The sequence below is a fragment of the Schistocerca cancellata genome, chromosome 4, assembly GCF_023864275.1.
Source record: "Schistocerca cancellata isolate TAMUIC-IGC-003103 chromosome 4, iqSchCanc2.1, whole genome shotgun sequence".
In the NCBI taxonomy this organism is placed as follows: domain Eukaryota; kingdom Metazoa; phylum Arthropoda; class Insecta; order Orthoptera; family Acrididae; genus Schistocerca; species Schistocerca cancellata.
In genome coordinates this window covers 568,849,538-568,872,151 of record NC_064629.1, presented here as the reverse complement: position 1 = coordinate 568,872,151, position 22,614 = coordinate 568,849,538, and the positions used below count along the sequence as shown (strand labels likewise).

The 22,614-nt window shown below is 39.0% G+C and overlaps 1 protein-coding gene across 2 annotated transcripts in view; it reads left to right on the top strand.

Moving 5' to 3' along the window:
• LOC126184716 (set1/Ash2 histone methyltransferase complex subunit ASH2) overlaps positions 1 to 22,614 on the top strand; it is a 187,009-nt gene that overhangs the window by 151,462 nt on the left and 12,933 nt on the right. For both annotated transcript variants that reach the window (XM_049927238.1, XM_049927239.1), the window contains exon 9: positions 15,960 to 16,095. In XM_049927238.1, the coding sequence (XP_049783195.1) occupies positions 15,960 to 16,095 (136 nt within the window). The remainder of the gene's footprint in view (positions 1 to 15,959; positions 16,096 to 22,614) is intronic.

Here is a 22,614-nt window from a genome sequence, read left to right as displayed (position 1 = left end):
CACCGATATTGGCGGATTCCGCCGACGATCGACATTGGCCGAAGACGACTGATCTTTTCCAATTAGTCCGCCACTATGAACACGGTCACACTGTAGACGATCTCATCACCCGAACTTGTATACTTCGAACGTCAGTCTGTGAAATTCAAATCAGTTTGTTTTCTTCGGTCAAATCGACCGACATTCTCACATATTGGTTGTGAGAAGCTGATAAGCTTAATCCAAGAAAGAGTGAGTTTGTGGCGTCCTGAGTATAAAAATATGTTAATCGGGGACTATAGTTCGGAATCTGTGGACTGAAATCGTATGTTTGTTGGAAGCAAGTAGGCAAAATCCTTATCGGATCTTTTAGGTGTAAATTATAACCTCAATAAATTAATTCGTTAGAGTAGGAAAAATGAAGTCCCTTATGCTTCAAGTTACTGTAGTGAGTCTTTTTGAGTTGTTGTAGGTGGACAATAAGTGCCCACAAATTGTCATCAGTGCTTACAGGCGTTTTTATGCCAATAGGGTAGTGATTCTGTTATGTGAAGTGATCTGCAAATGTGATGTGTGCGTCCACTTTTCAGTACTTTGCGTGTTCAGAGTATCGTATTCTAAACTTTATTTTCACGCTTATACTAAATGACAGTCATTGAAGGTTAATTAACATATGTTTGCACAATTTCAAATAAATCTAACAAAACAGCGTTTCCATTCTTGCTTTTCAGGATCTCCACTAAATATCTTGCATATATAAAGCCGAAGACTCATATGTGAAACACTTTCGGATAACGAAAGCTGATTTCGAGTAGTTATAGATATGTGATTTGAGCCCCGTTAAAAAATCCGATATTCACATTAAAGAGGCAATTCTGACTCAAGGTAACCCAGGCGTGTCACGTCAGTATTTGACATGTGACCATTAAATCTTTCCAGTATTCAGGCCTTTACCCTGCTATATGACTTCTCAAAAGTACAATTTCAAAGTTTTTGTGTGATATGTTGGATGCTATATATGGTGTCCTGAAGGCTAACTAAAAAGCTGATACCTTCACTCTTGCACCACAAATACTTCGAAATGTTGAATTTATTCTTTTGCTGATTTTGAAGCTATGCTTTGTGCAAGTGCTCCAAAAAGAACCTGCTAGATTCTGATTATCTGTCGTTCCTTAATTAAATAATAGTTGCTGATAAGTGTTATCCGTTAACCATTCATTATGGGCTCATAACGTCATTGGCAAAGCACTGAAGTTCACATCCTACCACTCTAGCGTAATAAACCGTACTAGGAACAACGTATTTGGGAGAGATCCTTAAAGAGGCATATAATTGAAACTATATATTTTCATAATATACACGATAGAAATGCGAAGAACAAAGATGGCATGCTAAATACTAAGGTAATGGCTCCTGACACTGATCGTTTTTCCGTTCATCTCATGTGTTCGTAAAACTTGTCTGGTAATTCCAATAACTGATGACTGTGTGTACAGCAATCGTCACGTTCTTTTCGAGACTGATACAGCTTACTTACTTGGATTCGGCGTCTTCTTAATAGCAAACGCTGCACTGCAGCACTCGTCTAAAAGCACAGAGGTATCGTGGTATCCACCCCACCCATGGAGGTTAAAATCTAAAGTACTTCATACATAGAATAGATTCTAACCTAATCTTCTTGACCCCTGCCACAAACTGACGGAGGAGATCGCACCGTGCCCACGCTGTCGGCCGGCGTTACCGGGCGGCCTCTGGTGACGGAGTCTGACGACCGTTGTCGGTGCCGCTGTGAATAGGTTCGTTTGAGGAGTTGCCAGGACTCGCATTATTGCGTTTGCGCAACTACGATGACGAGCTCTGCTCAACGCCTTTCGTCGCATTTCTGTTTGGAATTCCGTGTGTGCTGGTGCATCAAGTGACCATGTGCAGCACTGTGGCATGTTCGGAGTGGACATACGGAGTTACTGTACTCAAGGCAATTGTTTTACCATGTCATATCCAGAGAGAGAATGAAAATAAGAAAGCAGTCCTTCGAATAACGTTCACTTCAAAAGTAGACCCTACAACTCAGAGTACCCTAATATTTTATGTGGTGACTTGAACATAGATTTTTTTTTTAATTCGTACTCTGCAATACTGTTACGTGACATTTCTAATCACATTTATATCGACACAGCACTGCAAAAACAAGTAAGAAGGAATACAGATTTTGTGCAGAAATAAATTTTTTTGTATACACCAGAACTAAGGACAATAGGTTTTTGATTACTTTTTCAAGCTGTATAAAAAACTAACAAGGTTAACTGTGAAGCCAAGAAACAGTATGAGTGGCAGTTTTTATTCTACCTGAGGAGTAAATATAAACCCTTGTGGGGAGTTACAATGACAAAACACAGCTTGCTACCAGTCTATACTTTACCGAAGAAAGGCCTTCTGTGAATTTAAGGTGTAAACAACAGAAATTAAGAAATAACGTAAAGCCTAGAGGAGGTACAAGACAAGCGTTGAAACGTGTTGTGATCGAGAAACATTGTATTTCACAGAAGGCAGATTTTTAAAATTCTGGTAAAGCTGTCAATATATTCAAAACAAAACATTTTAATCAGTATTGCTGACGAAATGTACCTGCGTAGTCATCTTAAAGTGGACATTTACATAGTTCGTCGATCTCACATTATGACATGCAACAAACAGGACATCGGAATTTCTTAAACCATACTGAATGCCCCATTCTGCGTAAAGCGCACGTTCGTCTGTCCAGATTGACACCGAAACAGGTTCCTACTAGGTATTAAGCCTTTCAATGTTGTTTGCGGGACGCCAGTTTTCGTGGAGTGCCAATGCTGTATTATCTCATATTTGGTTCATTATTATGGCGTAATGCCATACGTTCCAGAAAATGAAAACGCGCACATGAAATTCAGCAAACAGTTGAACCTAGCCAATACTGTAGGATGAAACACTTAGTTTCAAATAAACTGAGTCTCTACGGGAAATATCAATAAAAGCCAAATTCCTTTAGCGAACCGACGAAAATGACGTCTTTGTTCTGAAGACGATTAATGCTTGATTGCCAGTAACGTGGAAATACAATCAGAAAACTGAAACTAACAACATATTTTAGTTTCTGTAATTATGTGAATGTACTTTAATTCACTTGACAGCACACACGCAGAAATCCGTTTTGTTTGCATTTGCCGTGACAGCCGTAAACTAGGAGAAAACAGCACAAAATCACGAAACGTAAACACAGGTCATGTGGAGACTGTCCCCCACGCTACAACAACTAAGACTGCTCTGCGCATGTGCGAATCCGGCAGCTTGGGCGCGACGGAAAAATTTTTTCGGGTAGCATGTGGCTGCTTGCTGCTACTTCTTACATAGCTAAACAGCCACGCCACAAGTGACCAGAAGCCGAAGAAGGCGCCGCTCATACGTAACGTTGGCTCTGCGCATGCGTGTGAGCCCACCGGCAACTTCACAAACGAAGCCAATGTAAACAGTTGTGATGTGTAGCTCATTAAAAGTAGTTAGTAGTGACGAAATATTGGGAGTCTTTGTCTTAAAGCCTTTGACACATTTTGCTGTCGGTAAACGTTAGTGTGTGCACTGTGTTTTCTTGGCAATCAAATTTTTATTTTATTGTTATCCCCTCCGTTTGTTTTATTGCTGCAGTATTTTTCTGCACTGGCGGGCTAAAAGTCTTTGTTAGCGTATCAGTCAAAATTACAAAAGATTATCTAATAACTAAAACAATGTAAAATTTCCGGAATTCTAAAAATTCCCGGGTTTTTCCCGACAAAAAATTCCAGGGTTTTTATCAGATCTCAGTTGTCCCAGGGCATATACACTTCGTTTTGGCTCTCACAAAATTAAAATGACAGGAGAGACAGATGAAGTTAGAGCCGATGATTTTATAAAGAGGTTAAATAAATTATGGGAGATAAAGGCCATACTGCAAAGCAGGCTTTAACCACCGTGATCTGAAGCTACCACGGACCAGTGCACTTTTCTTTTCAGAGTAACTTCTGCAGAGAGTCGTTAATTAAAACCCAATATGGTCTGCCACTTTCAAAATCATAGGGCACTAATGGTTGTGACGAGCAGGCTGAGAGGTATTGGAGATGGAATAAAAAAGGCTGGATGACTTCTGCTATTTTCAGTGACTGTTTTGTTTATGAACTAAATAGACAATTGAAAGCCTGTTGTGTGAGAAAGAAAAGAACCCTTTCAGAATTCTTCTCCTCCTCGATGATCTCAGCCACCTGCAATCCATTAATGATTAAAATAAAAACATTGAGGTCCAGTTTTTGCCACTGAACACTAAATCTGCCCTGCGACTCATGGGCAAGGGAATTATCTGTACATTCAAGCCACACTATCTGCATAAAACTTCCTGCGGTCTTGTTAAAGAATGTGTTTTGAAAGACGAATATGCCCTCAAGATTTTCTGGCCACAGTTTAATATGAAGATAGAAACTAATGTTGTTAGAGGCACGTGGACTGATATTGCAAAATGTGTGAATAGTGTATGGAGGAAACTGTGGCTCAATACAGTGTCAATGCTAGAAGATGAAGAGATGTCACCATTGCAACAAGAAAAATTGCTTACATGGTACAGCAGATTGGATTCAGTGATGGCAATGAAGAAAAATGTCTGACCTCTAAAATGTTCATTCAGAGAATCTTAGCAACGAAGATTTGCAAGTAAGGAAATTCATTATGGAAACTGAACGGACCTGGTAAAAATAGCTACTCATATAGGTGGCACTAATTTGCACTTCGTGCAACTGTTTCAGCGTCACGATGGGCCTAATTTTAATGCTGCTGTTAGGCAGGTCGGGTTTCACTAGGGATGGTCTGCACCTCAATACCAATGAGAAGGGGAAGCTGGCAAAGCTTATAGGTGATAGTGTAGTGGGTGGTGGTGGGACCACTCGTGGGAAGATTCCTGTAGCAGTTGGTGTTAGAGCTGCACCTTTTTTAGATTGAAGTCAACTAATGGGTATCCCTGCTTAAAGGAATTCCCTCTAACAAAGGAATCACCTTTAAAGGTGGTCAGGTATCCAGGTAGTGAAGGAATCAGTATATTTCATCAAAATATAAGAGGTATTAGAGATAAAGTTAGTGAACTGTTTATAGATGTTGACCCTGAAATTATTGGTATGGCAGAGCACCACTTAAATAATTTGACAATTCACATGCTTCCTTTAACAGGATACAGATTAGCTGGCTGTTTTTTCGAGGAGTTCCTTGCAGGGTGGGGGAGTGGCTGTGTACATAAAAACAGTATTCCATTTGAGTTCATAGACGTATCACGGCACTGCACTGAATGGATATTTGAATGTTGTGCAGCGGCAGTTGAATTTAGTGAAACTAAACATCTAATTGTTGTTGTTTATAGGTCCCCTAACTCTGACTTTAGAGTATTTCTGCTCAAGCTAGAGAGGGTTCTTGATTCACTTTGTAGGAAGTACCAGAAATTAATTATATGTGGTGACTTCAATATAAATTTTGTATATGATGGTGCAAGTAAAAGGATGTTGGTAGATCTCCTAAACTCATATGATCTGATGTAGACTGTGTTTTTTCCAACTAGGATGCAGGGAAACAGTGGCGCAGCCATAGACAATATTTTTATTCATTCGTCATTACTAGAACCGGCATTCTGTTAGTAAAAGAGTGAATGGCCTTTCAGACCATGATGCACAGATTTTAACACTAAAAGGCTTTTGTACTCAAACAAATGTTGTATATAATTACAAACTATGTAGAAAACTTAATCCGACACCAATAGAGTTTTTTAAACCTTGTCAAGGAATAAGAGTGGCAGGATGTTTATAGTGCCGATAACATAGATGACAAATATAATGGTTTCCTTAACACATTTCTCATGCACTTGGATTCTTGCTTTCCATTAGAATGTTCTAAATGGGGTACTAGCAGTAATAGGCAGCCCGGGTGGCTCACTAGTGGGATAAGGATATCCTGTTGCACAAAGCGAGAATTGTATCAAAATGTAAGAAGCAGTCACGATCAAGCTACAGTAGCCCATTTCAAACAGTACTGTAAGGTGCTTAAAATGTTAATTAGGAAGGCAGAGTATGTGGTATGCAAATAGAATAGCTAATGCACAGGATAAAATTAAAACCGTATGGTCAGTCATGAAGGAAGTGTCTGGCCAGCAGCACAAGGTCAACAATATAAAATCAGTTCATAGTAAAAATATTTCTGTTCCTAATAAGTCAGATATATCTACAGTATTTAACAATCACTCTCTGAGCATTGCAGGTAAATTAAATAAAAGTGTAGTTTCTACAGGGCTGGAAAATGCCTTTCCAAGACTGATGTCTAAAATACTCCTCTGTTATACTGACAAGGGGAGGATTGAGTCAGTAATTAAATCACTGAAGACTAGGGACTCTTATGGATATGATGGAATGCATAGCAGAATGTTAAACTACTGTGCTGCACATGTTAGCCCTGCACTTAGTCATATTTATAATTTTTCCTATAAGAATGTTCAGTTTCCAGAACAAATAAAGTACTCAGTAGTAAATCCGCTATATAAAAAGGGAGAAAGGGATAATGCAGACAATCTTAGACCTATTTCTATGCCATCAGTGTTTGCTAAAGTTATTGAAAAGGCTGTGTATGTAAGGATAATTGATCATTTTATTCTACATAATTTGTTATCAAACATAATGTTTGGTTTTAGAAGTGGTTTAATAACTGAAAATGCTATGTTCTCTCTTGTCTGTGAGGTACTGGATGGATTAAACAAAAGGTTTCAAATGCTAGGCAACTTTTCTAATTTAACTAAGGCGTTTGATTGTGTTTATCACAAAATTTTGCTCCCCAAGTTTGACCATTATGGAATACGGGGAGTAACTCACCGCTGGTTAACCTCTTACTGTATCCGTAGAACAGTCGGGTGAAAAATAGTTTCAAGAACGGTCGGGCTGGGTCTGTGGGATCTAATAAATAAAACACTTACAACAAGTGAAAAACAGTACATTTACATCTAATGATGAACTTTTAATTTGTTCAGGTATTACAAAATGCTATATTGACATTATTTTAATATTTTGAATTATACAATAATTGTAAAAAAAACTGAAAAACATAGTCTGCAGTACTAAATGTAAGTAAACCAGAAATACAAGTAAATTTGATTGAAATATGACTATAAATGAAAATAAGGTGTAGAACTAAGAAGCAAAAACGATGAATTTTTAGCATATAAATGGAAATTGTGAAAATAATGAATAATTTGTGAGATATCGTCCTCTAAAATCATCATTTTTCAAAACAGTCGCCGCAAACTATTTCAGCATGTGACATGCATAACCACACCTTGCAGACTTTGCAAAAGTATTTAGTTTTGCTGTCCTTGCATTTGTAGCATCTTCCACATTTTCCTGGTTGCGAATCTTCAACTATTCGTTGTTGCTTAGTGCTGTAGAGGTTGGAGCCAAGTCTGCGAATTTCGCACAGCAGGTTTGGTTGGGCTGCACACCTTGTCAAATATGGTGTTCTGAGAGACTTCCGTGGAGTTCTGAGGTATTCTCTTCTACCTGAAATGTGTTTGTTTGCTTTGAATACAATGTAGATAGGCCTATTGAGAGCTACAATGTTCAACAACTGAGATAAAGAGACAGAAAGGCCACCGTCTTGTCCCTCTGGCAACAGTCACATCATACACATAGCATCAACGACATCTACTCCACCCTTTCTTTTCTTGTAGTACATTTTTTTGTTTTGTCGCTGTCACTCTCAATTTCATAATCATCATGCATTGACAAAATAAGCACTGCTGATTTGTTTCATTTTGTTACATGTGAGAGTAATATAACGTCTTCCTGAAATCCAAACTTACTTGAGTACGCTTGTTTAGATTTTTTGGGTAAAAACTCAAAAGGAATTTTAGGCTTATGTTTTCTTAACTTACCAATAACAGTAATATTCTGATCTTGTAGTACTTTTTTGATGGTTGGGTAAGAAATAAACAAACTGCCTATCGTCTGATTTCTTCCACACCCTGTCACTGGGTCTACAGAACAATGTCTTCTGCCTTATTACAGACTTTGTACGGCCCTTGTGGTTGTGCATCTGCATAGATTTCCAAATATTTTAGATAGTACATTTTAGAACATGGCAGGATGAAATCCTTGATCCCATACTGAGCAGGTTTATTTGGGATATACATCCTGAACTTCCATTTGCCTCTGTATGAAACAAGCATTTTGTCCAAAGTAACAACGGAGTAGAATATGCATTGCAGTTGTAGACAAACGTATCGAGAATGGATCTTATGGCAGCAAGATTATCTTGTGCTTTTCTTTCTTCCCTTGTATGTATGTTGTCAAACCTGATAAAATGAGTCAAAAATCTGAACCTTTCCAATGACACACTTGCTCAAAATATTTCTATTTCAGTCCCCTCTGTATTCAAAAAGTCTTCGATATTCATTTTACCGCCATGCAATGCTCCAGCTAAATAAAGTAGGCCAAAATATGCCTTCATCAAAACTTGTAGGCCTAGCCATATTTGGGCCACTTGTATATTTGTTTCGAACTGAATCAATATAGGTATTGACTGATTCAAGCACTAAATCAGTGGATTGCTAAAAATTAACTGCCTTGATTCTAACAGTGATTGTATAAGGGGTGTTCAAAAAGAAACGAGCCAGAGGCATAATTACAGAAACCAGTACCTGTATGTTAGAAGTACTGAGCCTGACTGTTGAGACATTTGTCCCACTGTGACACAAGGTGGTGTATGGCTGTCTTATAAAATTCCCAGGGCTGTGATGCTAATGTGTGTTCCGCACATTGTGGGCTTTAAATTAACTGTGCACCCTCCGACTCAATGTTGCAATATTAAGAGTTTTGGCTGGTTTCATTGTGTAGGGGCTGGGATACGTAGTTGCTGCATTACAGGCCAAATGCTGCAGTGTCTACTTTACACGATAAGAATACACACATGAATTGAATGGTCAAAGGTTTCTATCACTCGGCAATTGTGAATTATGAAAGAAACATAAATTTATAAATGAATGATTGCAATTAAATAAAACCTGCAGGTACTATCGTAATGACTTTAAATGGTGAGTACGATAGTTGAAGTACGTTTGAGAATGTGGTATATTTCTGCAAAACTCTTATTAGTGTTGATGGTCCAGCAATTAAATAAAGTATGAGTTGAATTACAAGGAAACAATAGACTCCTTCTGCGCGTAATTAGTTATGAACGACAACATAGCTCACGAGATATTTACTTCCAGACACGTACTATGTCTTCACTGCAGAAGCGATGGAAATCTCACAAGTACACAAGTCGGCACTCCATAGTATTTCTATCTCTTCCGATCACGCGCAAACTGCTCCACTCCAAGTCTTTCCCGCCACTGTACGTCGCGCCTTCACGTCCATCCTCTCCATATCCTGTGCCGTACTGTCCAGTGCCGCACTCTCCCGAACTCCCTGTCTTCTCTTGAAACGAGCTCTTCTCCCGCTTCCAACCAGTCTCCCCATTCACGAGTGCTGTGATTGGCTAGAGTGCTCATGCCATGTCTTCAAGCTAATGCACCCACACATTATTGAAACACACATGGAATACTGGATTTACATTTAAATAACTTGAAATTAAATAAATATTCCTACGGCTGGACCATGAACATGCTCTAACACACATTATTAGATACATAAACAAACATATATCAAGGGAATAGAAAAAAGGTAGGCCAGTAACCTAATGTCTCTGTGCTTTCTAAAATGCAGTAAATATTTAACAAATTTTTTCATGAATAGTATATATCAGATATAAACAAAGACACAGATGAGTAAGTATTTTTACAAGCATGCTGCTACTTGTTTTTCGTGTAACTGTGGAGTACTTATGGCATGACTCGATCGATAGTAACTGGCCGCTTTGACTGCCTATAACTCATATACTATTCAAGTTATATGCCTGTAATTTATACCAATTTAGTTTTACACTAGTAGCTTTCCAAAGACATGTCGATCAGAGAAATCGGATGAAGCACTTAAATTTTGGAAATTCGTTGCTGAGTGTTACTTGTATAATTTACCATCAGATACTAAACTTTTAAACTAATAAAGATATTGAAAATCTGGTTACACCATCAGAATCGTCATGCAAATAATAGTAATGTACATGTTTCTTTTTGAGGTATCATGATTCATTTGGCTACTATTAATTTCCATACGAACTGTGAAATGTCTGCCATTAAGGTTTCACAAAGTCCGCCATCTGTGGCCCTCGCGGCACACAGCTTCACCAAGGAATTCCCAGCCACATGCTCAATGGACCATGTGCTCTTGCCGTTGTGAGGCACCACGTGGATGCTAACGAGCTCGGCCCTGCCGCGCGGCCCGAGCGGTGGCCGCCAACTCAGAATATTTCCAGGGCGCTTCAACTCACCAGTTACCTCACAATGTACAGCTGGATGTTGTCGTCCGAGGTGAATCGTTTGCCCCTTAGAGCCTTTTTAAGGGGCCCTGTCGTAACCACAAGGATTAGAGGTCCAGACTGTATGGAGGGTGGCCGATAACTTCCCATTTGAATTTCTGCATGAGTGGCACGACTGTGTTGGCTGTATGAGGCTTTGCATTGTCTTGGAGCAGAATGACCCCATGGATAAGGTTGCCTGGTCGTGATCGTTTGGCAAAGGGTGGTCAAGGTTTTAAGTAATGCTGGGCATTCACTGTTAGCCGTGCTGCAGGAAGTGAATCGGGAGGGGGCCATCTTGGTCAAAGAAGAACGTCAGCATAACCTTTCCTGCACTCATGTGGATAGACTTTTTTTTGGTGGTGGTGACCCTGAATGCTTCCACTGAAAACTTTTTTGTTTTGATTCTGGTTGGTCTCACAGACACAGCCCGACCATTCTAGGGTTAATAACAGACAGCAAAAGGATGTAATCCACAGTGTTGAGAATGGCTATGATGTGGGGTCTGAGTGGGGCACAGTTAAATGAGTGTGTTCCAGGAATCAGTGCTGGGGCCACTCCTGTTCCTTGCTTATATAGAATTACAGGTGACTGTAAAAGTATTTCTGTTTTTTTGATGACACTAGCTTGGTAGTAAGGATATTGTGTGCAACGTTGGCACTGTTTCAAACAGTGCACTGCAATATGTAGGTTCATGGTTTGTAGAAAATAAACTAAGGCTAAATCACAGTAAGACTTAGTTTTTATAGTTTCTAACACACAATTCGTGGAAAGCCCACATGCAGGATCTTATTCAAAGACTTAATACTGTCATTTTTACTATTTGAATGGTATCTGAAGTAAGTGATAGTTCTACATGAAAAGTAGTCTACTTTGCTTATTTTCATTCGCTTGTGACATATGGTATTACATTTTGGGGTAACTCTTCCCACTCCCAAAGGATATTTTTGGCTCGGAAACGGGCGGTTCGTACGAGTTTTGTAAGGTTGTGAACCTCTTGTCAACTCCTGTTCATTAGTCTGGATATTCTGACATTAGGCTCTCAATATATACAGGGTGCTCCATTGATAGTGACCAGGCCAAATATCTCACGAAATAAGTATCAAACAAAAAAACTACGAAGAACGAAACTCTTCTAGCTTGAAGGGGGAAACCAGATGGCGCTATGGTTGGCCTGCTAGATGGCGCTACCATAGGTCAAATGGATATCAACTGCGTCTTTTTTAAAATAGGAATCCCCATTTTTTATTACATATTCGTGTAGTACGTAAAGAAATATGAATGTTTTAGTTGGACCACTTTTTTCACTTTGTGATCGATGGTGCTGTAATAGCCACAAACATATAAATACGTGATATCACGTAACATTCCGCCAATGCGGACAGTATTTGCTTTGTGATACATTACCCGTGTTAAAATGGACCATCTACCAACAGCAGAAAAGGTTGACGTCGTGTTGATGTATGACTATTGTGATCAAAATGCCCAACGGGCGTGTGCTATGTGTGCTGCTCGGTATCCTGGACATCATCATCCAAGTGTCCGGACCAGACACCGGATAGTTACGTTATTTAAGGAAACAGGAAGTGTTCAGCCACATGTGAAACACCAATCATGACCTGCAACAAATGATGATGCCCAAGTAGGTGTTTTAGCTGCTGTTGCAGGTAATCCGCACATCAGTAGCAGACAAATTGCACGAGAATCAGGAATCTCAAAAACGTCGGTGTTGAGAATGCTACATCAACATTGGTTGCACCCGTACCATATTTCTATGCCCCAGGGATTGCATGGCGATGACTTTGAACGTCGTGTACAGGTCTGCCACTGGGCACAAGAGAAATTACGGGACGATGACAGATTTTTTGCATGCATTCTATTTAGCGACGAAGCGTCATTCACAACAGGGGTAACATAAATCAGCATAATATGCACTATTTGCCAACCGAAAATCCACAATGGCTGCTACAAGTGGAACATCAGCAACCTTGGCGGGTTAATATATGGTGCAGCGTTATGGGAGGAAGGATAATTGGCCCCCATTTTATTGATGGCAATCTAAAAGGTGCAATGTATGCTGATTTCCTACATAATGTTCTACCGATGTTACTATAAGATGTTTCACTGCATGACAGAATGGTGATGTACTTCCAACATTATGGATGTCCGGCTCATAGCTTGCATGTGGTTGAAGTGATATTGAATAGCATATTTCATGACAGGTGGATTGGTCGTCGAAGCATCATACCATGGCCCGCATGTTCGCCGAATCTGACGTCTCCGGATTCTTTCTGGGGAAAGTTTAAGAATATTTGCTATTGTGATTCACCGACAACGCCTGACAACATGCGTCAGTGCATTGTTAATGCATGTGCGAACATTACGGAAGGCGAACTACTCGCTGTTGAGAGGAATGTCGTTACACGTATTGCCAAATGCATTGAGGTTGATGGACATCATTTTGAACATTTATTGCATTAATGCAGTATTTACAGGTAATCGTGCTGTAACAGCATGCGTTCTCAGAAATGATAAGTTCACAAAGGTAGATGTATCACATTAGAACAACCGAAATAAAATGTTCAAACATACCTATGTTCTGTATTTTAATTTAAAAAATCTACCTGCTACTAACTGTTCGTCTAAAATTGTGAGCCAGATGTTTGTGACTATTACAGTGCATCTATTGCAAAGCGAAAAAAGTGGTCCAACTAAAACATTCATATTTCTTTATGAACTACTCGAATATGTAATAAAAAATGTGGGATCTAATTTTAAAAAAACACAGTTGATATCCGTTTGATCTATGGCAGCGCCATCTACCAGGCCAACCATAGCGCTATCTGGTTTTTCCCTTCAAGCTAGACAAGTTTCGTTCTTTGTAGTTTTTTTCGTTTGACACTTATTTCGTGAGATATTTGGCCTGGTCATGATCAATGGACTACCCTGTATATATTCCTTACTGTCTTTCCTTGTTAACAATATCAGCTTATCCCCAAGAATTAGCAGTTGTCACTCAGTTAATACTAGGGAGACTCTTGTGCAGAAAGGCGTGCAGTATACTGCTGCATCCATTTTCAATAAGCTACCACAAGAGATCAAAAATCTTAGCAGTAATCCAAGTGCTTTCAAATTGAAACTGAAGAGTTTTCTTGTGGGTGACTCCTATTCTGTTGAGGAGTTCCTTGGAAAATTAAGCTCATTCCTGTGTTATATTGTTGATTGCATTTATGTAAACTTATGGTTTGTCTTAAATTTTATTTTATCTGTTATTACTTTTATGTTGTAGTTTCATGTACTGACACATTCCATGACATTGGAGATTTGCCCTCAGTTTGGTCCTACGGAAGTAGATGTGTAAAATAAAAATAAAATATAGCACCATCAGATTCTTGTTAAGCAGGTGATCTGGAGGCTATTGAGATTGTAGGTGGACTTAATGAAAATGTTTTTAGTGTATTGTTGTGTGTTTCGGTGTTAAGTTTTTAAGTGTATTAATTTTGCATTAAAAAGAATTACAGGAAGATAATGGTCATTTTTGATAAAAATACTAAGAAACTCTACTACTTTAAACTTAATATGTGAGTAAATGATAATGTAACCCCACATCTTATACATATAATGTACGCAGATTCAGCATGTATGGTGATTCCATGTAACAACTATCCCATGTAGTGATATTTACTGGCATATGCTTTTTGAATTTTAACAGTAAACTTCTTTCTGACGTATAACCATTCCCTTGTGAGATATGCCACATGATTCAGGTGAGGCTCTTATGCTTACTAAATCAACCTGTGATGAAATGTGCTTCTATTCTTTCGATGTCCTGTTTCTCTTCACAGTACTCAAAACTTGGTTAAATGAAGGTTTTGTTAATTCTCTCTTGCTTGGATGAATTAAATTTCATTAGGATTCTTCCATAGAATCTGAGTGTGATTGTTCCATTTGTCACTCTGGATACATACTCCTCGATGACTTGAAGACTGTAACTCTTAGCAGTAACTGATTACCAGTCATCTAATTAAACAATAATGGGTTTTTGACTTAGTTCTCAAATTTGTAAAGACCTGTATTCAGATGGAGCCTATGCCGTAGTGCTTTTTCTTTTTTTTTCAAATTGACATTCTCACTGTTAATATGGATTGTTTAAATTTACTGATATTCCTGCATTCTAAATTCAACATTTCATTCATTCACTTCCATGCCATACGTAAAGTAAATTACACTATCTACTGTACAGACACAACTATGTACTGCAGAATCAACTGGGCATGGGAAGGATTGCCAGTCTAAAAAGAGTGGCGGGGAGTATTGTATTGCCAATAGAAAAGCGGTAACAGCAAAATGGGTTGACTGGGAGAACTCACAGACTTTGAACGTGAACTACTCATTGGATGTCACCTCAGTAACAGATCCATCAGGGACATTTCAACCCCTCTAAAGTTGCACAAGTTGACTTCTGATGATGTGACAGTGAAGTGGAAATGAGAAAGCAGATGTAATGTACTAGGTAACAGGGACCATTGAGATTGCAGAGGATGTTTGTAAAAAGAAAGCATGAAGTCAGTGGAAAGAATCACTCGTGAATTCCCAAGATCTGCCAGCAGTCCAGCTAGCACAGTGACTGTGTGTAGGGAGTTAAAACGAATGGCTTACAGTGGTTAAGTAGCTCCTCATAAGCCAAGAATTTCAGTAGTCAGTGCTAAGCTACGCTTGAGGTGATGTAGAGAGCGATATGCGGGGACTGTGTATCACTGGAAATGAGTGATTTGGGGTTACAAATTGCATTACACCCTGTGGCAATTAAGTAGAATGGTTTGGGTTTGGAGAATCCCTGGAGAACATTACCTGCCATCGTGTGGTGCCAACAGTGAAGTGTGGAGGAGGTTATGTTGTGTTATGGGGATGTTTTTCATGGTTAGGGTGTGGTGGTGTTATTGTGCTTAAGAAAACACTAAATGCTGAAAGATATGAACATGTTTCACAGCATTGTGTACTGTGCCCAATAAAGGAACAGTTAAGAGATGATGATTGATTGTATCAGCATGACAATGCACCCTGTCATAAAGAGCATCTTTGAGGCAATGGATTTTTGGCAGTAACATTCCTGAAATGTACTGGCCTGTCTAGAGTTCGGACTTCGCCTCAAGGAGTTCCATTAGGTTCAAGTTGGAATGTCAACTTCACACCAGACACCTGCCCCCCGCCCCTCCCCCGGCGCCCTGCATCACCACCTTCTTTAGTTTTGGATGTTGAGGAAGACTGGACTGCCATTCCTATACAGTCATTCAGATACTTTACTGAAAGTGTCCCCAGCAGATTTCAAGCTGTCAGAAAGGCAAAGAATGGACACATCTCTCCTTATTAATGTCCACTAATAAGTGTCCACATGCATTTTATCAGATGGTGTCTACTAATGTGTGTACTACTTCATGCCAGAGGACTTGCAAGATGAAATATGCTAAAAATTAATTTTACAAAAATAAATTATCATTTGCTTGCAGGAAAGGGACACGCTTTCATGATTCTCGTGGAAAGCATTACAGCCTTGCATATGAAGAAGGAGATGTACTTGGATTTTTAATTATATTGCCAGAGTCAGAAGTGGGCAATTACATTCCTCCTACTTACAAAGATAAGGTAAGAAACTAAATTAACAATTTCTAGTAGATAAACTGTAATGGTTAACTATCAGATTATGATTTCAGTGATACTGTTAATGTTTCCAGCATACAGTTAAAAGGAGAAGGTAATATGTCCTGACGAAAACAAATAAGCTGTAGGTATTAAAGAATGAACATAAATGTCAAAAAATATCTATGCATGCTTACAAACAGGAAATTATTTCTGATATATTACTGTACCAGGATGTAGAAATAATAACTATGGTTGGAGCAATAAGCACAGTTCCATATCAAGGGACCTCCATAAGTAATCACAGCCCATTTCCTAAGATAATGACCATAAAACATTTCTTCATCCCTGACAAGATCAGAAATACCTAACGTGAGGTGTAGTACATGGAACATAGAATGATAAAACTTTTATTACAAGGAAACATCACCAAGTCAACTTCATATTTTAAGGAAGGAGGGGGAGGGGGAACACTTGTAATATATCAGTCCCAGCAATCAATCTTCTGAGGAAATTTGGGACATAATTCTCGTAGTACTTACTTATGGTCTTCTGATAATACAGCTCTTAAACTTTCACATGCACCACTTGTTTGTCATTTGCTGTGCCCTAAGCAGACACCTAATGCCAGAGTGTGAAGTACTGTACAATGACGTGATAACCAGAGTCCTGGAGTCCTCCTATTTGGGCATGTTGAACACAAGGGAAGAGGAGGGGAGAGGTGAACACTTCTGCTCAATGTGTTTTGAAATCTTGTTAGAGAACAAGCATGTTGTTCTACGTGAAAAATAGTAAATAATAATGTCAACCACATGCAATACACATTCAATGTTATTTAACATTGTTCTCATATTAATATTCTGCAGCTATAGATACAAAAGCAGAATTAATAATCCTGTGTAACTAAAGAATAATTATGAAATGAAGTTAATGAGTTTTGATTTAAAATTTAATCATACCAATCACATTGAAGAATAGCACACCTCCTGCAAATGTACTGAACTTTAACAATGCCATCTGTAAAATCCAACAAAAATAACCCACAACAGTGATGATGATGATAATTAAATAGTGCTCTGCTACTTCATTAATGACACACTAATTCATTTAATTAATTTGCACTGCATTTGTGAATTGCAAGATAACAGTGTTCAAAGTAAAGAGATCTCTGGTACCAATTACAGGTTAGATACATGGACTTTGACTCGAGAACAAACCATTCTACCAATATCGAAGCAGTATTTCACACTTGAGCATTGTGTGGTTGCAGTAGGACTGAGCGCACAGAAATTTTACAGCTATACTTCCAGAAGATCATAACTGAGTACTATAGGAATTATGTCCCAAATTTTTATGTGGGGTTGATTGCCTGGGCTGCTAACTTGCAGATGTGCTTTTTTCTCCTTAACCCTTTATTTGGCAAATGTTGAAAATAAAAACAAAAAACAAAAAAAATTTCAGTGCTTATATTTGTATATTATGCTTAAAGAAATACAATTCAGTCAGTTTTACAAATTTTTGACAAAAATTATGAACATTATGAAATGTTGCTTACAAGCAACATTGCCAGCAGTAGACGACATTTATACATATTACAGAAAAAAAGTGTTTGCCAATAACCTCAAGCAAAAGGTTTCCTGTACGTGAATAATTTAATTTATAAACACATTTATCCATTCCTGCTGGGTAATAGAACTGTTTCATTTTCTCTTCTAGTTCTTCTTGCAATGGAATTTTTGGAAACAGTTCTTCTTTGGAACGAAGCACAACACTAGATTGCATTTTGAACACATGACTGTAGAAAATCCAGATGGACAATAAGAACAACGACCTTTGGGACTATATACAGGCTAATGCTCCATATCATATCGGACATCTCGTGTAACAGTCGGAGCTGTTGGCTTCCTCCTCTTCTTTTGTGGTGGTGTTATGTCTATTGAGGGGCTTCATACTTTCCTTTTCCCTGAAAACATAAAACCATTGGCAATATCTGGCCTGAATGACTACAGTGAGGTCTTCTTGTCCAGAGATTCTTTTCGAAATACCAGCCAGGCATTTACAACACTCAGATCTAGCATAAATCCAAACAATCACATGTACCAACACCTAGTTTTCATTGGTACTCCGTAGAGCTCTATCAGCATACCAGCAAGATCAACTCTTCCCGTATGTTTGTTGTACTGACGTACAATATTGGGACAGGGCTCATCAATTCTTCTTTTTTCATTGCTATCCCATCATTTTACTGTTGAGAGTGGTTGGACACCACAAAATGAGCTTGCAAGTGTCAGATTTTATTGTTTTGAATATCTGCCATAAGCATATGTAATATACCAATGACACATGTCCCAACTATGGGCAATGTTGCTCACAGGCAACATAAAAGTTTTATACTATTTACGTAATTCAAAACAATATTAGATTGAAATATTTCTGCCGTAAACTCACTTCTGGGTATTTTTTGAAGAAAATCTGCTAAGATTACTGCCAACTTATTGAAATCCATTCTTTCAGAAACAAAATAAGACACCCATGTTCCTCACACGAGGAGATCTGTGTAACATCGCTGCACAAATTGCCATCTCGTGTGGGGAAAACCTTGAGCTATTACAACTGGCATTCGCAGTGTGTAAAGGAACGTTGCCTGGAGGCAACAATGCCAGTAAAAGGCACTGGGAAGTGTTTGTTGTCCCATAAGGCCAATGTAAATTTGATGTTGCTTGAGAGCAACACTGCCAAATAAAGGGTTAAAATATGAGGTTGATTTGATGTTTCCTTGTTAGTAGAAATAGTTGCAGAACAAGACCACCATCATCTGCTAAACAGAATGCAGACATGTTGTTACAGAACAGAACATACCACATAACAATATGCCTATGTAGAGATTGATCAGTAGCCCAGTGTGAAACATAGTAAACTTACTTGTAACACAGCTAACCCAGTGTTCTTGGAAGTACTGAACTTGCGCATGATTAGTCACATTAAGACAGCAGAACTATGTTCATTAATGAATTCTGATTATCCTAAGATGTAAAACAAGTAAAATAAACTGTCTGACATAAAAAGGTGAAGGTGAAGCACCTGGAAGAGTAAGAGGAAACGAAATGACACTTTACCAACTGAGAGGATATGTGATATTTCAGTGATTACAAAACTCGGTCAAATTCAGAAAGAACAATCTGAGCCCACCTATCAATACGATGTCGCACCCTCTCTGGCTTCGGATGCCTGCACTAATGCATTTGGGAAGGGTGACATATGCAGTGGTATTCTTTTCTGAGACAAACTGTTCCACAACTGTTGCAACTGATCCTTGATATCGTGGATAATGGCTGAGGGACAGAGTTGACATCAAATCTGGGCACACATCTGGGATCTTGCTGGTCATGGGAGTACCTCAACATCAGGCAGACAGTTCATAGACATGTAGTCCATATGTGGACAAGCATTGCCATGTTGAAAAATGCCACAATTAATCGTTGCATGAAAGAAAAGGCATCGGAATACACGAGTCCTTGTTGTACCATTGCACCATTAGTTCTCTCAAACACTTACCAGTTATGATTGGAAGTCATGTCTCGTGACTACTCATTCTATCACACCAGAGTAATGCCACTGTGGATTTCCAAAACGTTGGGAGAATGGGCTTTTAACTAGGTCGCCACCATACTTGGTTACAATGTCATTGGGAGGGGTGGGGTGGGAGGGTGGTAGTGCAGAATCGCCATTCATCAGCAGTCATGGCATCAGTCCAAACACAGCTGTCGGTGTTGTGATGTTAATGCCAGTATATGCATGGGATGGTAATTCCCTAGTACAGCTGCTGCTAGTGTCTGAGCAAAGGTGAGGGATGACACAAAATGTTGCAAGGAGCTTTTGTATGGCAGGTGCAGAAGTGAAGGGTTTGCTAAGTGCTTGGTGCACAGTATGGTGATCCTTCCTGGCGTGGTTGACCAGAACCTTGAAAGAGTACACCCGCCCTCGTGTTCCCATGCCATCAAACACTGGGCCACTATCATGTATGAATGCTCCACAAATCTGGACATTGCTCAATTTGACTAGCTGGTGAAAGTGAGACCCACAGTGAGGCCCCTTACAAACTGTCAGATGCTGATAACACTATCTCACAAGACTATGTGGCATCTCCAATGTCCTTCACAATGATAACCTCAACATCTGATGCTATTCACGCCCCTCAAGTATCCTAAACACTATACATGAACAACACTAATGCACTCCGGTGGCCATTCTACCTGTCACAGAGAATTGCAACTCCAATCATTTTCATACCCACTGATAGTGTGTACATGTATGAAGTTACATTGACATCCAACCATGTCTTCTGGATGTTTTTTGTCAGGCAGTGCATACGGTAAAGGGAAATTACGATGGAAGGGCCTTCAGCCTCCACTGCCGAAAAGTGACTGGCTGAATTCAGATGTGTTTCTACTTATTTTGCATATAACCCATGTGAAGTATATCTCCAAAACTGCAGCTGTGGATGAATAGATGAAAAAAGATGGGGTAATGCTTCCTGCATACTTTGCATTTGATAAGCCAGACATGCGGCCTGGGTCATGCCAAATGGTGAGCAGCTCAGGGAACTCATCGTGTGTCAGCTGGTTTCACGATTGCTGTAGCCAGAGGTTCTAAGCAGGTGACTGATGATTGCTACCAGTTCTCTGTGATTTTAGCTTTGTGTCAACTATAGTGACCACTGTGTGGAGTGGTAGTGGAATGTTTCGTGATCTGGGAAGTTTTAACTGCCCAGAACATGAGGATGTCATAAAAAAATAATCCTTCAACCGTAAGGTGTACTGCATGCCAGACGGGTTAATGGCTGTAGCAACAAAACAGTTGATACTGCACAATATTTGCAGAAGCTGCCACACCGTAGTTGCATTAGGTTTGCTCAGTTAGAGCGAGCTCTCCCTGTCTGCCATGTATGCCTGTAGCTACTCGTGGGAATTCTGTGGAACCCAATGACCAACTCTTTTAACACACCCAGCAGATTTGGATGGACCACTGGGGAATATTGACACACAACCAACCAAGAGAGTTGAGAGAGAAGTCCTCATTAGCCCACAAACAAGATAAAAACTATGATTAGTAATAAGACACAGCCACATGATAATTAATTTTGTCATTAAGTGAGAAGCACATACTTTTAACTAAGTGTGGTGGTACAGTAGTAACACAAGGGACTCATATTTAAGGGGAAGGGGCTTCAAATCCCTGTCCAACAACTCAGGTTTAGGTTTTTAGTAATTTCCCTAAATCATTTAATGTGAATGTTGCCTTGGTTCCTTTGAAAGGGCACAGCCAGTTTCCTTCTCTGATCTTTCTCAATCTGTGCTTGTGCTGTCTCTAATGACGATGTTATCAACTGAACAAAAATTATAATTTTTCCTCCTTCCTTCAAGGTGATTTTGAAAAAAATCCTATTTTTACATTAATAAAAATCTAGTAAGTAGTACTGAAAAACCTGAAAAGGCTGCATAATGGTAATCTTTTGATCAATAAAATGCATACCAGAGAAAATGTTGCAGTAGATGTGCACCAGAATCTCATGAAACAGAATCCCCATGCAAATCACTGCTGAAGTATGTTAATAGCCTGTGTGATCATCCAATCCGAGAAGGAAAATGCAAGGTATACTTAGAGGAGTGGAAAATTCTGGAGCCAAAAGTTACCAGGAAAATACCATATGGAGAAGAAACTAATGCCAAAAACAATGCATCTAGAGAGACAGAGACCAATAATATGCACACATATAACTGTACCTGCATGCTAATAAATGTTATATTACCCACACATCCACAAACTGACAGTATTCATGACGAGGCTGTGAAGTAAATTTTTCAGTAGTATCATTGTAACAGACAGTACTATCGTCCTCATCTGTGCAGATACATAGATAGAAACCCACAAGAAATAGCATAGGAAAAACAAAGAAAGTTGGCTTAAAGTGATCTGACTGAATTGAACTCTTTGCCCCTTACCACAACCCGTAATGTCAGCTGAACTAATCAAAGGCAAAGGGAAGGCGGGACAGAAAATTTTTATCACTGAATGGCTGTCTCATTCTATAGTGAAACATGGGAAGCATCAGAAATCATGTAGAGGAATCAAAATTCCTAGCACAGGAAAGGTTAAAAGGTCACTAGGCATATGCGTGCAGGAAACTCACTTTTAAAAAATTGCCACATGTGTGTTGTCTCATACAGAGCAGATTCTTTTATTACCATTTCCAGTAAGGCAAGTTTTTACAAAGTAAAAAAGATAGCTTCTGAACCTGCATTTCAAACAATGTCAGAAGTTTCTGTCTTCTCCAACATTCACACAAGACAGATTAAAGAGCCTTTGCTATACTGCTGGTTTTATTTATTTATTTATTCCATGTGATCTGATGGTACACAGTGTGTTGCAGATGTCGGAAAATATCATTTAACATTGTTAACATGTATTAATGTAAGCCTATAGTATCCTAATGTATTATATTGCTCAATGTTTTCAATTTAACAC